Source organism: Cryptomeria japonica, chromosome 4 (assembly GCF_030272615.1).
Source record: "Cryptomeria japonica chromosome 4, Sugi_1.0, whole genome shotgun sequence".
NCBI lineage: Eukaryota > Viridiplantae > Streptophyta > Pinopsida > Cupressales > Cupressaceae > Cryptomeria > Cryptomeria japonica.
Window position 1 is genome coordinate 401671506 of NC_081408.1, and position 15442 is coordinate 401686947.

At 37.3% G+C, this 15442-nt stretch overlaps 1 protein-coding gene across 6 annotated transcripts in view; it reads left to right on the forward strand.

Moving 5' to 3' along the window:
- LOC131074683 (ABSCISIC ACID-INSENSITIVE 5-like protein 2) overlaps window positions 1–15442 on the forward strand; it is a 45078-nt gene that overhangs the window by 8743 nt on the left and 20893 nt on the right. For 4 of the 6 annotated variants that reach the window (XR_009113101.2, XR_009113102.2, XM_058011359.2 and 1 more), the window contains exon 3: window positions 646–675. The exons of the other annotated variants lie outside the window; for them this stretch is intronic. Coding sequence is in view for 2 of the 4 variants with exons in the window: in XM_058011359.2 (XP_057867342.2) it covers window positions 646–675 (30 nt within the window). In the remaining 2 variants the exon portion in view is untranslated. The remainder of the gene's footprint in view (window positions 1–645; window positions 676–15442) is intronic. 6 annotated transcript variants of the gene reach the window in all.

Consider the following 15442-nt stretch of genomic DNA (forward strand, 5'->3'; position numbering starts at 1 on the left):
ATAAGAAAATTGTTGTGGCTTGTTCGATAACCTATCATAGTCAAATTCGACAACCTGACAAGGTGTTTTGTAAATACTTGTTGAAGATCTCTACATTGAAATGTTCTAGCACATCATCAGGCGTGTTCCTTCAACCAAACAACCTTTTGGTCTCATAGTATATGTGCTTTCGTAACTCCATATTTCTTTACATTGTCCTATTGCAATTGTCTTGAATAGCTTGCCATTCAAAAGCATTAAGTTTTCTATCTTTGATGCTCTTCTAGTTTAGGGCCATTTTAAACCAGAATCACTTTTCTATTATCATTCTATGTAACATGTTCTCCTTAAGCTGCCGAGGGAGAATACCTTTACTGCAATTTGCATTCTTGTTCAGAAAGGTTTGCTGTAGAATGTGAAGTGGCACAGAATTAATTTTAAACTATTATTAGTTTTATCAAAATTTTATCTAAATTACTCCACTGTCACCTGTGTGTCAAATGTCCTCCAGTTGGAAACTGAAGTTTACAATTTATGTTCTGAATTTGTGTGAAATTAAATCTCATAAAATCACTCTCATGAAATGCTTCTTGCTGTTGGACTTTAATGTGAATATTGTTGCTTTATGAAGTATATACTTATGGTGCTTGTTATTTTGATTAACAGGAGGTGGCAAAAAAGAAAAGGTTCAAACAGGTACAAACAATTGTGTATATTTCTATTTACATAGTTGGACTTGTCCATCTGGAATAAGTTAAGATATATAGCCTATATGTCAGGATTTCCCCGTGTTTTCTGATTTTGAAGAAATCTCTGTCAAAATATACTGAAAGATACATCTAATTAGCATTCCCTGAGATTTGCGAGTAAACTAGATCTAGATGTTTAACATATGAGAATTTTACTCATGAATTAGGTTACGTACAAAGAAAACCTTTTGGTGGCAATTAAATTTGGTGCTGTTATCTTTCAAGTTCTATGTTTAATTTAAATACAGTCTGATATTTGTGCTAGGTTTAAATGAATTGTTTCAATTATATCCTGCCAATATCATGCCTGTAGGATATTCTTTGTACAGATCATTTTTAACCATCGAATTTCCCTATACGTGAAGCATCAGCTTTTCTTTTGGTTTGGATGGGAACTTGTGCTCCCTCCATGGGGTGGTGTTGACTATGGCAAAATCGTTTTCTTCTGATCCTTGATTTGGCATAAATCTAGATATCTTTGGTGCATGTCCTGGTTTATAATGAGGAAGAATTTTGATTGTTGTGGAATGTGCATTGTGATAGTTCCCTTCAATGTTTCTTAAGAACTCAACATCCAGTTGCCTTATTTGGTTGCTTTGACTTAACCGACAATAATAGTTGGTGTTGTGGCGATAGGTGGGCTTCTAGATTTTTGTGCACAATGTTATAGTGCATTGGGTGATTCTCTCTTTTCTAAATACCATATGGAGGTAGAAACTGAAATAATAAACTTCCCAAATTGATCAAGTCTCTTACCATGCCATGATCTAGAAGATGTAGATTTGTATTGATTTTTGTTCTTTATAAAAATCTCGGACAAGAAATCCAATGAAATTAAGATCTCTAAAAATGAAGGAAATAATTTGAATATGAAGAGAATTAAGGAGCTCTGGCTGGAGGAGGGGGAGGGGAATTTTTCACTAGGCAACAGCCCCTCAGTGGTCAAGATTGATTACTACATCGATATGATTTAAGGTTGAGTGCTATTCTTATTTTTCTAGACTCAGTGGATCTGTTGTTTTTGGTTGTAGAGGGTTGGCTATAACTTTCTGCTCACTTTTTTAGGAGATATGGTTAGACTCCAAGTATCAGTTTTCTATCTGCTGGCAGACAGACACCAGCCATGGATGTTGTGAGATATTTTCGGAGGTCATTCTCTGGATCCCCTGAGCACTAGTCAGGGCAACACAGTTTAGGTTATTCTCCAATGGGCATCATTTGATACTTCATTGCTCTTTTGTAATAATTGAGGAGATGTTGGTCCGTTGTCTTGTGATACAAATTAGGGTCAGCTTCCATGATCTACTTGGGCTCTCTCTTCTTTAGAAAAGGGTCCTCTTCTATCATGGCTGTTTGTAATGTTTGTGATAAATGGCATAATTTTTTTGAGATGTTTAGGATTTAGTACCAGGGTTCCACGGGGACGTGTCCCCCCCAAAATAACCCACGTCCCTTGTAGGGGGACGTTTCCGAGACTTGGGGACTTGGGGGAAATGTCCCCCCACAATATCACCACTTCTGCCACCTCTGGCGAGGATGCCACGGGGTCGCTTGCTATATGTCACATGCCATTATATACTGATTGCAACCTTTAACTTCATGAAAATTTGTTGGCCTTTCATGGGGTGCTCACAGAGATGTTATATTGCAGATTTTGCCTTTAAGATTTCAATTCACCTCTATTTTTATATCAGCACCGCTTCCCCACCACCCCTCCACCGCTGCCGTCCCCCCACCGTCCCCAAATTTAGGCCCTTGGTCTCTCCGTCTCTGAAACCCGTCCCCGCGCCCCCCTGTCCCCCAGTCAGGAAACTCCGTGGACCACTGGGATTTACTTGCTTTTGGTTCATCCCCCTAGTTAATAATTTGTTGTTTTAATATTTTAGCGTGGAGTCTCCTTTTGGACCCCTTAAGTGAATTTTGCAGGTTGTATGATTTGAGGACCATTGACCTACGTTGGTCATATGTGGACATTGAATGAATTTGTTTCATTTTTTCTTGTTTCTGATGCTAAACAATATGGAATTTGATGCCTAGAAGACATAAACAATAACAATGAAAATTAGAAGAGATAAAAGGAAATGATGCATGTTTAAACATACAGGTGCTCATGATCTGTAAGGCCAGTTATGGAAATATCTTTATTGTCAATTGAATGCACATCAAGTGTCAACAATCTCAATTCTAGTGTATGAAAAGAGTTGTCTTTCATGACTCATATTGACCACATAATTAATAGAAAATGATAAATAATTTATTATCGAGGATCATTTGTCATTAATAATGGCCTAAACCTCATCCATAGTATATGCTTAATGAACTTTACTGGTAATACTAATTCATCTATTAAAAATGATCTCAAACAGCCGAAATACACTAGACAAAAATGTCTATTATCATAAATGTGAAAATTGACTAGTTGTAGCACTAGGTGGGGCACCTCATTGAAGGGCATTCAATGGTTAGTTTTTTGACAAACTATTTCCTTCTGTTACTGCAAATGTAGGTATGTTTTGTGCATGAGCTGCTTCATTAATCAAGAGGAACTTTGATTGTTATGAGAGGTGGTTTATGCTTAGTGCTTGGTAATGAATCTAAAATTTTAATATCTCAAGCTCCATTGTCGCCTTGTTTGGCTGCTAATATGAGCCTGCATCCCAGGAGAATAGTCCAAGACTCTGAAGCATGGTAACATTCCATTTACATAGCATAGACATGGTGTGGTAGGTGTTAATGGAACTCAATTACCTGGGTTCAAAGAATAATAAAATTTCAAATTTGAACAAAATACTGCTCTATTGCTCTCTTCTGTTCTTCTTTCTGCTGTTGTCGAAATCTCTCTCACCATCTCCATAATCCTTCCCACTATCAAGTGCTAAGTTATGGCCATGGCCTTCTCCTACCTGCTTTATGGGCTCTCTCTTCAAGCTTCTTTGATATCTGCAACTTATTCAGAAACCAACTAGTTCTGCAAGAAGGATCTTCGCTGATTTATACAACATACAAGGTAATTAATTGCCCAGCCACTCTTGCATGTCAACAAAGAGAAAGATCAGCTGTTCAATGAATGAGATGGAAGAAATATTGGATAAAAGAAAAAGCTTTGAACAACAGATTTATCTGTACCTTGTAGGACCTGGAATTTTATTTTTGTGGTTCTAGGAAGACTAGAAGCTTGTGAGAGAAATGAATAAATAAATAAATTATTTTTGATTTCAACGAATGCCAAAGAATAACTTAAAGGGACTGGAATGCACATAAGGTACAATAGCAGAGAACTAGGCAGAGGGGGCGTAATGTCCTGTTGATGTGTGTTTTATGCACATACAAGCATCAGAATAAAATACCAAAGTACTTTACCCTCTCTTTAACAAAATCACCTCAGATGCTAAGGGTAAGATCAACTAAAATGATTCCAAGGTTTCTATAGTCAGGTCTTGACGAGTGGGTAACTCAATGGTCGATATGAATTGCTGTTTTCACTTGGGGACTTACACAATTGTTCGAATCAACTTTGCTTATCATGAATGTGGAATAGGTGTGCTGATAACTTAGGATTTAACAATGAAGCTCTTGACTCAATTCTAACAAGACTTTCTAAAAAAAGGCAAAAGGGGAATAGGGTTAGGAAGTCTATTCTAAAGCCTAGAATGCAAGAAGTGATGAACAAATTCAGTGGAATCAAACTAGGCAAGGTCTCATCATCAAGTCGAACAGATTTTGACACGAGCTTAGTGTAATCATCTAAGGTGTATTTCATAGATTTTCAAATTACTACCTTCAAACATTGATACCACCAAGTTGATGCATAACAATGGACGTATCATAATCGAAGTTAAGTTTGCATAAATTTCCAGTTGACCACGCAAGGCGCACTTACAATCAGCAAGAGGCTAGTGGTTCGGATAAATGGATTCCACACAAATACATTCAACAATTTTTTTCATTCAATCTAACAAACTTGAAAGCAAATTCTAATCTAAAATTCTAATCTAACTTGGAGGAATTGAGAACCTTGAATGCAAGACAACACTTAAACAAAAATCACTATCAAGTCGAACAATGATTTATATTCAAATCTGCAGCATCTTCCAACAATTCTCAAAAATCTCTCTTACAAATGAGAGGCAATGGGGTATATATAGAGTCTCATACAAAATGGATAGCCAAGATTCAATCAAAATCAAGGGCCAAGATCATGCCAACAAAGCCCTAGAGTTGCCCTATTAGGGTTTACATAAAAATTAGGGCCACCAACATATGGCCCAATAGAAAGACACCGAGCCATCAAATAGAAGATTCCGTCCTGCATCTCTTTCTCTCACAGCATAATCCAAGAATCTAGCTAATACGAAATCTAATTCCTCCATGGAAATGTTGGGTAAGGTATCCTGCTGTAAATCAATCACGTCCAATGCATCCGAGCAAGCATCCAAGGTGTTCTCCCAATCTGGCATAAGCTTTTGCGAATTGTGAACATGAATCAACAAAGACACTAAGTCATCCATCTGACTCTTCTTCAAAGAGTCCAACTGATTGAAGTACATGAACTTCATCTTGTCTCTCAATTCTGCTAAGTGTAAACCACTGGCTTCATTGACATCAACCCCCAATAATTTCTCAATTGAGGCAAGGATCTTCGACTGAATATCATGAATTGATCCTTCCATCTCTGCACAATTCTTTTGTGTGCTCTCCTAAGTTAATTTCTTCATGGCCAATGAACAATACCAGCCATGAAAATCGTATATATCTCCATTATGCACAATATTCTCCTTGATCAATGTGGACGTAGGAACTTTCTCAAAGCTCTGAGGCGTGGAATAGTCTTCTCCTGAATAGGTTGGAATTCCTCCCAAACTCCCTCTAGATATTGTATCCTAAATATGAGTGCCATTGTCCTGTCAAAAGCCTCATAATGTGTATGTAGTCCACGATGTGGGATTCTCACGCCTTATCCCTACAATATACTCTTCGAGTCTGATATTTTCTTCTTCATACTTCTCTTTCTTCTCTATCTCCCTATCCAATCTCGCACTGATTGCCCTGAGAGTATCACCAACGTCCTGGAACTCTTGCTCGTTTGTAGTACGACCAAGGGCAATTGAAGTAATCTGGAAATCCATGGGAGTTGCAATGTCCTTCGTCACATCTCCAATAGGAACAACCACCTGCGCAATCTGCATTCGTGTCTCATCTCTCGCTATATGTGACAAAATCTTAGCTTCTTTGGTTCTTTTTCCTTGTTGCTCCTAGCTAATTAGTCATCAATGTCGTCAATTGGCTGCGCCTGCACCATCGTCTTACTTTTCTCCATACTCTTCATCAGCCAATCAAGAATAACGGTCATCTCCATACCATCATCGAGACATCTCTCGATCAAGCTCTCTCAATGCCGAGATAACATCATCATCATCATTAGGATTATCCTTGGTCAAATCATATACATTCTTCCCTAAACTAACCTCCAAAAGGACAGTAGGAGATCCCGACTGATCATCATCGTCATTAGGTTCTGCAGATGTAGCTGTGGCATATAAATCCTGGACATTCTCTGGTAATATCACCGTGTTGGAACATTGTTCAATCTTGTTGTTCTATTTTGGCACTTCAACTTCTTTGATTGATGAAACACTGAGGGGAGGTGAAGGATTGATAGGTGAAGGAATGATAATCTTTTGCTTCTTCTTCGTAACCTCCTCAATCTTCTTCTCTCTAGCTTTGACTTCTCCTGGTGTGTTCTTCCTTCGCTTGGGAGCTTGACTTTCCTCATCCGCATGGATCCTTATGTCGTTGATAGTTCTTTGATCATCTTCGGAAGATGATTCCTCCTGTTTCATCTTTTCATAAGTGAAGATAACACCCATGTCAACTAACTTGTTCATCTGATTGTCTACCCATCCTCGGGAGAAACTCAAGACCTTTCTCATCAAAACATTCAAATCTATTACTTCTCGTTCTGACTAATTAGGCAATAGAATAGCCTTCTTCATTTCATTCTCATATTGTGGATGTGTATGATCCTTGTCATCTAATATTTGATCAGGAATGAGAGAAAGTCCACACTTCCTCATGAAATCCACAGACATTTTGGACCACATTCTTCTTTTCACTACTTGCTCGTCTATCAGGTTGGCCCAATAATCTTCTATGTCTACCTTGTGAATGAACTATCTCCCCTGGTCCTTTCAACTTTCTTATTCGGATCAAATCTTTCTCTTCTTTTGTATGTTGCAAGGCGATAAATTGCAAGTTCTTCAATCACTGTGCTAGCTGCTACGGCGGAATGGCAAACCTCCAATGTCTTCCCTACCGAAATAGGAAATGACATCCCCGTTCTATGTTTGTCCTTCTGGATAGAATCAAACTCCAGAAGTTGTCTCACCACCTCAAGTAATATCATTCTGTTTGTAGGATACCTAGGAAGCCTGTAAGGTTCGGATTGACATCCATGAATCCTTAGGAATGTGAAAGTGAGAAACTGTATGTACCATGATCCATATTTCTCTATCAGCTCTGTTGCCTCCTTGGAAAACCTCTTGTGGATTCCGCCTTGCAACATCCGTGTTATGTACATAGTGAATGCATCATTCACTCTCTTATAATCTTCAATTTGATACATGTTCAGCTGTGGATAAACATTTATAACTTCTGAACTGTCCTTGTCCATTCCCGACTTCACCTTTGCATATCAATCCTTTGTAGGTAACAAATCGTGCAAGTAGGTACACCAAATAGGAAGTCATGGCGAATGACTTGGATCTCTCCACATTCTTTTGCTGAAAATCTAGATTTTCACTTATGATTTTTGACCGATTAATCAATGTTCCCTTCAAACAATCCTGGATGAAATAGAACATCCATCCATCATATATTGCACCCTGCGGCATCCCCATCACTCGGTTAAGCAGGAATACCAAATCACTATATTCATCCTTGAAATCTGTGCACATGAGTGTCTTGGGAGCCTTGGAATGATGAGACCTAGGGTCAATAATCCATTCCTTGTTCACTATGGTCTTGCACGTATCCATCTTTTTCTTATATCTTTCTTCATATTCATCCTTGGTCCTATCTTTCATGTCTGCTCCACATGGAATTCCAAACACCTCAGCGAGGTAGGCAATGATGGCACCCTTAGGAGTCTTGATCATTCGGGAGCGAGGATCATTACATCGTGCACACTCCAGGATTAGCTCGTTGCACTGTATGGACTGTGGAAATCCAACGGCTTGATAAATACCACTCTTCATAATGTTTGCATAAGCTGGGGAAGGAATCTGGCTTCCAATTCCAAACATCCATTGCCGCATCTGGTCCATGTTCAGGAAATGCATGTTTGTGTCTGTGATCTCCTTCCATCTGGATGACATCTTGGATTCTGGATAGAATTCCATCTCAACTATCTTCTATTGTTCCCTCCGAATGATAATTCTGGACTTTGACATTGCACCTGTACGAAGCTGGAAGTTAGACACTTTTGGAAAATTTATCCTGATAACCATTTTCAGAATTGAATAAGTTCTGATTTCTAAATGATTTAGACAAGTTTATGGATGGAAATCAAGAATTTTATCCACCTTTTAAACGAATTCTGAAAATAGAACAAAATATGACAAGATTAGGGTATGAAACCCTCATGAAATTCATTAAAATCATCGATTTTCAGAGTTAGCAAAGTCTGAAGACACCTCCTTATACTTATAAATTTCATCCAAACTAGAGTACAAAGAAGTATACTGGAGCGGGAAATGAACTAGGAAAGGTGTGAAAAGTAGTGCTTTCACTCAAAAGTTGTTTGAGGACACCTTCCCAAGGTCAACAATGGCTGCTAGCAAGTCTGAAGACAACTTGCAACTCTACAAATCAGTCACTAAAAACATGTTGCAATCGCCTGCTATGCAAAAATTTGATGAAAATAACCTTCCATGGTGAAAACAATCGATTCTGGGTGTATATGTATGGCTGGTCAAATAAAACTTTTCTGAGGACAAGTCTGAAAATGATGTGTTTCAGACTTACCAGCACCTGGCAAAGTGATAAGTTACCTTGGAAATGATGGAAAAATGACTTATAAATGTCCTCCAAGTGAAATCACTAAGGTAGGTGGCTAGAAATGAAGTTTTTCTGAGGACAGCCTGTAACAATGGCGTCTCAGACCTGCAACAGCATTAAAAGGCTCTGAAAATGCACCGAAAACTCCTCCAAACAGCCTTTAGACAAAATCGCCTAACGCACAAATGAGCTGGCAATGAAATGTATGTTTGAAAATGACGTGCCCAGCCAACAATGGAGGTAGAAAACTTTCAGGAAAGGTGGAAATATCAGGTCTGAAGACAACAATGACAAACTTCCAGCAATGGCGCCAACAATGGTGAAGGAAAATGCACCCAGAATGGAGGAAAATGAACCCCAAACAAGTCCAAGTCCACAAATGCCGCCACCCTAGCAAAATCGCTAAATTCTGAAAAATGATCGTCAATCACACTCCAATGGCTGCCAAGGAAAATCGCCTAAGGTTGGAAAGGAAGAAAAATAGACACTGGAAACAACTTTCAGCCTTAATGGTGTCAACTTGACACTTCACCAAATTCGCCCAGCTAGAGAAATTCGCACAAATCAGCAACACACTTGGCAAATATATTAATAAAATATTGCTGGACTTTCTCTTTTAAACATGTTTTCACCTCAAGTTTTCACCACACAAGCAATGTGGGATAAAACTTTGATACTTATACATGCCTGGGGAAAATCAATTTGCTTCTTGAAGGTAAAAATCATTTAATTTTTATTGCAAATCATTTATTAATTGTTTTTATTTTTTAATAATTGTCAACACTTGTAAAAACAATTAAATTTGGGTCAATTTATTAAAAATATTTCAAAATTTATATAAAAAATGACCTCTAGGGTAAATCGCCCCATATTGGGATAAAAATCCCAATGAGAACTTATTAAAAATCATTAAAAATGTTCTTGGGGGAAAATCGCCCCATGTTGGGATAAAAATCCCAACAAAATTTCATCAAACTTGCACCAATTTGCCTTTAGGGGAAAATTGACCTCTGTCTGGAATGATAATTCCAACTTAAATCTTGTCATTCAGCTCAAAAATCACTCTGGGGGAAAATCGACCCTTGTTTGGATAGTTATCCGGACTCAAAATTGTCAAAATCATCACGGATGGAAATTCACCTTGTGTGTGGAATCACTATCCGCATAAAAATCCTCAAAATCTCGTCATAAAAGTCCTAGTGGAAAATCGATAGGCATCACGAATCATCATTTTAGTCCTCATTAAAGTCATCCACAGTCCTAGTGGAAAATCGTGGTTCATCAGGAGGATTTCCCACACAGCGCCAAATTTTCATCATCCTGGTGGAAAATCGCCCCATGTTTGGATAATGAGTAGGGGAAAAATTAGGTCCATCAAGAATCGAGTGGAAATTCACTTCCCATTAGGATTTTGAGTGGGGGAAAATCATGGGTCATCGGAAATGTGGGGGGAAAAGCACCTCCCATCAGGAATTTTGACATTTTGACCCTTAGAACATGGATTTTCATCAGGTATTTAACAACTTAACCACTCAAAATCATCTGGACACTTAGAATTTCAATAAAACGCAACAGGACTTAGGCAAATTTACCAAAATTTGAGTGAAACAAAAGGAAACCTATCGGGATAAAGCACGAAATCAACTTGAATAACTTCCTAGGAGCGAGAAAACAACTCCTAAAGGTCCTGAAACACCTAGGCACTTAAAAATCACCGATAAGGATGTTCAAAAACATGTTAACGCTCAAAAGGTTTACACTTAGACAAAATTTAGGATCATTTAAAGTCTCAACTTTTACGCACTTGATCCTATAACTTCAAAACCCTAAATGACAATTAGGCATGATCAAAATTCCAAGACTCGGGCACGGGAACTCAAAATTGCCCACTATGCTGCCAAAACCTTAAACTAACCAACGCAAAAAGCAGGAAGAGGGGGTCCCCGTTTGCAATGGGGCGATGTGTGAAAAGGTCACAACATGTCCCCTTCCAAGGGGTAGTTAGAGGTGACTGATCAGTCTGTTCAACTCCTATAGGCTAATTCTGGGATATAAGGACATAAATTTAATTAATTATTTAAAGTTGTCCAATAATGTAACATTTTTACAGATAACTTTATTTCAATAATAAAGCGACTAAAGTGAAAAATAAAGGAAATATGAAAAGGCCACTTTAATATTGAGCTTTAATGAAATATTTTAAGCAAGAAGTTGAAAAGGCCTTAAGGAAACTTCTAAAACGGACTTTTAAAAACCGAATGCAAGTATACTTGTAAAACGGAAAATGGAGAATAATGAGATTTAGACTTGTGAGAAATGACGTGAACGGAAAGTACGGATATAAGCAATATGGATGGATAAAAATAGGAAGGTTTTGGGAATGTCATTTTCAAGAAAATGGGAAGAACTTTGGACATGCAATCCGGTTCTAAAAACCTGATTTTGGAAGGATGGGTATTTTTCATCTTTGAAACTTGGAATTTCACTAGAAGATGGTTAAATTCTTATAACCATAAGGGAAGATCAATTATTTTCATCCAACTTGTAATTGGGATTTAAAATCCCTAATACAAGTAAAGAGGGAAAATGGGGAAGAACAATGCAATTCACAAATTGCTTTGCAAAGGGGAAAATCTCTCTCACAAAACCGATTTTGGGGCAAAACCAATAAATACACAAATTCACAACTAAAAGAAGAAGACAAGAAAACAAGAAAAAGAAACAAGGAAAAGAAAAGAAATCATACCTTGCTTTAATCCGAAATGCCTCTTCAAAAGATGATCAATCTTTGAAAGAAGAGAGGAAAACTCTTAAATAGAGAAAAAACCGCATTCCAAAACCCTATCCACGTTTTTGCCAAAACGCCATAGGCAGCAAAACGTGGCACAAGATGCAAGTTTATAGAGCCAAATCGCTAAGGAGGAACCACGCCTAAGAGTCCCAAAGCCAAACGCCTAAGGGAGAAGTGAAAAAGTGGCACCAAAACCCCCCAAAATGCAGCTTGGAAGAATCATGTGGAAAACAGTTTTTGCAGAAAATGAGGGTTAAACTGTTTACCAAATCAAATGCAACGTGTTCTTAAACTCACAAAAATCGCCTTGCAATAATATCGCCTCCTTGCTCCATGAATCTCTCCACAAAAATCGGGAAGAATTTGTGGCAAAATTGTTTTAGGAGAGGAAAATCGGGTTCTTGGGAAAGAATGACAAGTTTCATTTTACATACAATAGAGAAAGTCAGGTTTTTATTCTCATATTACAAGTTTAAAATTTCACTTTTCTTTCAACAAGGCAAAATTGGGTTTTATAAATCCAATTGCAAGTTAAAATGCCTCCATTTTCACTTTATGGAGCAAATCGGGTTTTTAAGACATAATAGCAAGTTTACAATTTCATTTTATTCCATTTCTAAGCAAAATCGGGTTTTTGAGAGAGAAATACAAGTTATAATAACTTGTAAAGGGAAAATAAAATCCCTACAACAAGTTTTAATAACTCAACACATGCAATAGGGGAATAAAATCCCCATTACAAGCAAAAAACACTAAAATAGGGATTTTACAAAAGAATTACAACCGACTTTTAAATATGCAATTTAAAATTATCTTGTAATTTATCCAAAAAAACCCTATTAAGACTTAAAAAGCCAAAAAGCATCAAGGGGGAAATAAAAAGTAAGTTACAAGTTCTTTTTAAAAAAAAAAAGTGCACTTGTAATTAGCCAAAAATTTCCCTACAAAGACTAAAACAAAGGAAATCATTAAAACTTGCAATTTAAGGAAAATTTCCCACCTGCAGTCAGGGAGAAAAACCCGAAATTGAAGGGAAGACATAGCAAACGAACCCAGAATGCGATGAAATTTGAAACATGGTTCGAGGATGGACCGAGGATTAAGCCAGTCTAAGGGCGAAGCAAAATTATGCCTCGGGAAGCGTGCCATAGAGTAAAATTTTCATTTTTTGACAAAAAATTTATGTAATGGCCTTTCATTTTTGAAAACAAAAATGAGGACAACAACCTCTTGAAGAAACATGACCAGGAATTTCTAATTAGGATAGCAGAAGAAAGTAGATAGAGAAACACTAGAAATTTTGTATAGACAATGGTATCTCCCACACATTTCTTATTAGACTAGTCTTCGGAAAATAAAATTCTCCTGAAACTCAGTCTCTTGAGAGAACAAAGATGACAAAGCATCTTACTCTATACAATATTGTGGTCTATCTCAACACAAAACTAATGGGAGCACACTCACAATTGGCCAAGGGGAATCCTCAAATCATAAGACCAATGATTTTGAAGATAGTTGGGTTGAACAATGGTCTCATCAATGATCTATAAGAAGTGCCCGATATAGAAAGCTAGTTGCAGGTTGAGAGAGTATAGAGGGGGAGGCCCATGCAACTTAGATGTATTTGTAGTAAATGTCCTCTTTAATGGATTGGTTGAACACCTCTTTGCTTAGCAAATGACGAGGAACACCTAGGAGGATGAAGCTTTTCTAAAGAAATGCTGATGGTTTGGAGGAGCAAATGAACCTAAGAGAACCATTAATATCGACATTTGGAGGGGACCTAGAGAGGCGATCCCCTTTGAGTAGTAGGTGCCAAAATGGATACCTGCCACACGATGATGTATAATTGCCCACAAATCTAAGCCTTTGTATAAATTGAGTAAGTCTAAAGATATTGTTGAGACAAAGGGATTGTGTGACAAATTTTTCTTGGACAATGCATTGAAGAGCTGTTTGTTTGCATGGGATCATATGCTAAAGAATAATCATATACACCCTCTAAACTCTAGCCTATTCATAATTCCCAAACTTATTCCTCAAACCTTAGAAGCATACACATCTGTGAGCTTAATAGTTGTATCAAAGAGGAAGATCTTTGAAGGTGTTAGTTTTAAAAGACTTCATTCACATAGGACTTGTGTATTGAAGGAAAAGGTGAAACTCTCAGACAAAAGACATGTATTGAAGGAAAGGGTGAAACACACACACAAAATAATAAAATAATGAGTGCATTTGGTACCCTAACTCCATTAACTTTCTATCTTACAGTACTTTTAAATCAACTTGCTTTGCAGGTATTGAAGCACTATACAATGTAATTTTAATGAAACATTAATAGGAATGTTTATAATACTCGAACATCTCCCCTTATTGTGAAATTAGAGGATTTACAACACATCAAGTGTAGCACAAATAATACATAGGCAAGAAAGAGAATGTCATGATGACAATCCCCCTTCACAACAAGCTCTTTGAGACTCAACTACTGCAAATTTTTTATGAATTTATTCTCCATTAATGGGTTGGTGAATGTTAGTTGATCCTCTTACAATTCAATGGCTTGGTGAAGATATCCTTTGTCTTGATAAACTTTCTCAAAGTCTTCTAACATTCCAACAAATCACAAGCTTAATGCTACTCGATCTCAATATGTCTAGTCCTTGCACAAAAGACATGATTCTTGGCATTTTGAAGAGCATTTTGATTATCACAATGAATCATTGGTGCAGGCAAGTGATCTGGAATCTCTTGCAACCATATTGCTTTGATCGATGCTTGAGCTAGCCCATTGTACTTTTTCCTCAATTAGTGATTCCTAAATACTATTCTACTTTTTGGAAGACATTGAGATTAAAGAATCTCCCAACATGAGGACAAAAGTTTAAGAAGATTTCTTGTCTTTAGGTTCTCTTGTCCAATTAAGATCTGTTGAAGAATGCATACATACCCTCTCTTGAACAAATTCCAAAATCTGGAGTACTCTTCACATATCTCGAGGTATGCTTTGCAGCTTTCATGTGACTACTTTGTGGTTCCTTTAATAAGTTAGCCACCAATCCAACGACTTAAGAGGTGTTAGGCTAAATATAAGATAGATACAATAAACCCTCCACTAGACTCCAAAATTTTGTAGGATCTACCTTTTCTTTACCTATATCCTTTGTCAAGTTTATGTAAAGATCATATGGAGTTTTGGCAACTTCTCAATCCTACATCTTGAATCCTATCAACAATTACTTGGCATACTTAGATTGTGAAAGAACAAAGCTCTGCACTTCTACCAAACTTGTAAAGCTAGAAAATAGTGAAGTGACCCCAAATATGTTATCTCAAACTGTAAGATTAACTACTTCCTTGTTTCAGTAATCAAATCAACATTGTTCCTTGTTAGATTTAGATCATCCACACAGAGAACAATATTGAAAGTTTCTCAATCAGTTGTCTTAACATATAGATTGGATTCTTTTCAAAGTTTTTGAAACCCAACTCTTAGAGATATTGATCAATCTACTCATACCACACTAGAGGTGTCAGCTTCTATTCATGTTTTTCATGTTTTTTTTTAAATTTGGGCATGGATCACTAACCATCTTTCCACATGCTGGGTGCCATTTCATAATGTTTTTGCGACTTGGAAGTTACAGCATAATGCCTTTTCTCTTTAAATTCTTCTCTTGGCAGAATTTGGACTCATCTTTGCCATGTTTCCATCACAGGCACAATTTTGTCATGGTTAAGCTACTCGGAACTTCTAGCCACTTGTCAGTCTGCTCATGTTTGTAAATCACTAAAGGTCCAGCCATTTTGCTGTATGCCTGGAGGAGTTTGGAAATGGTTTCACTAACACAAAATAGTGGCCAAGTTC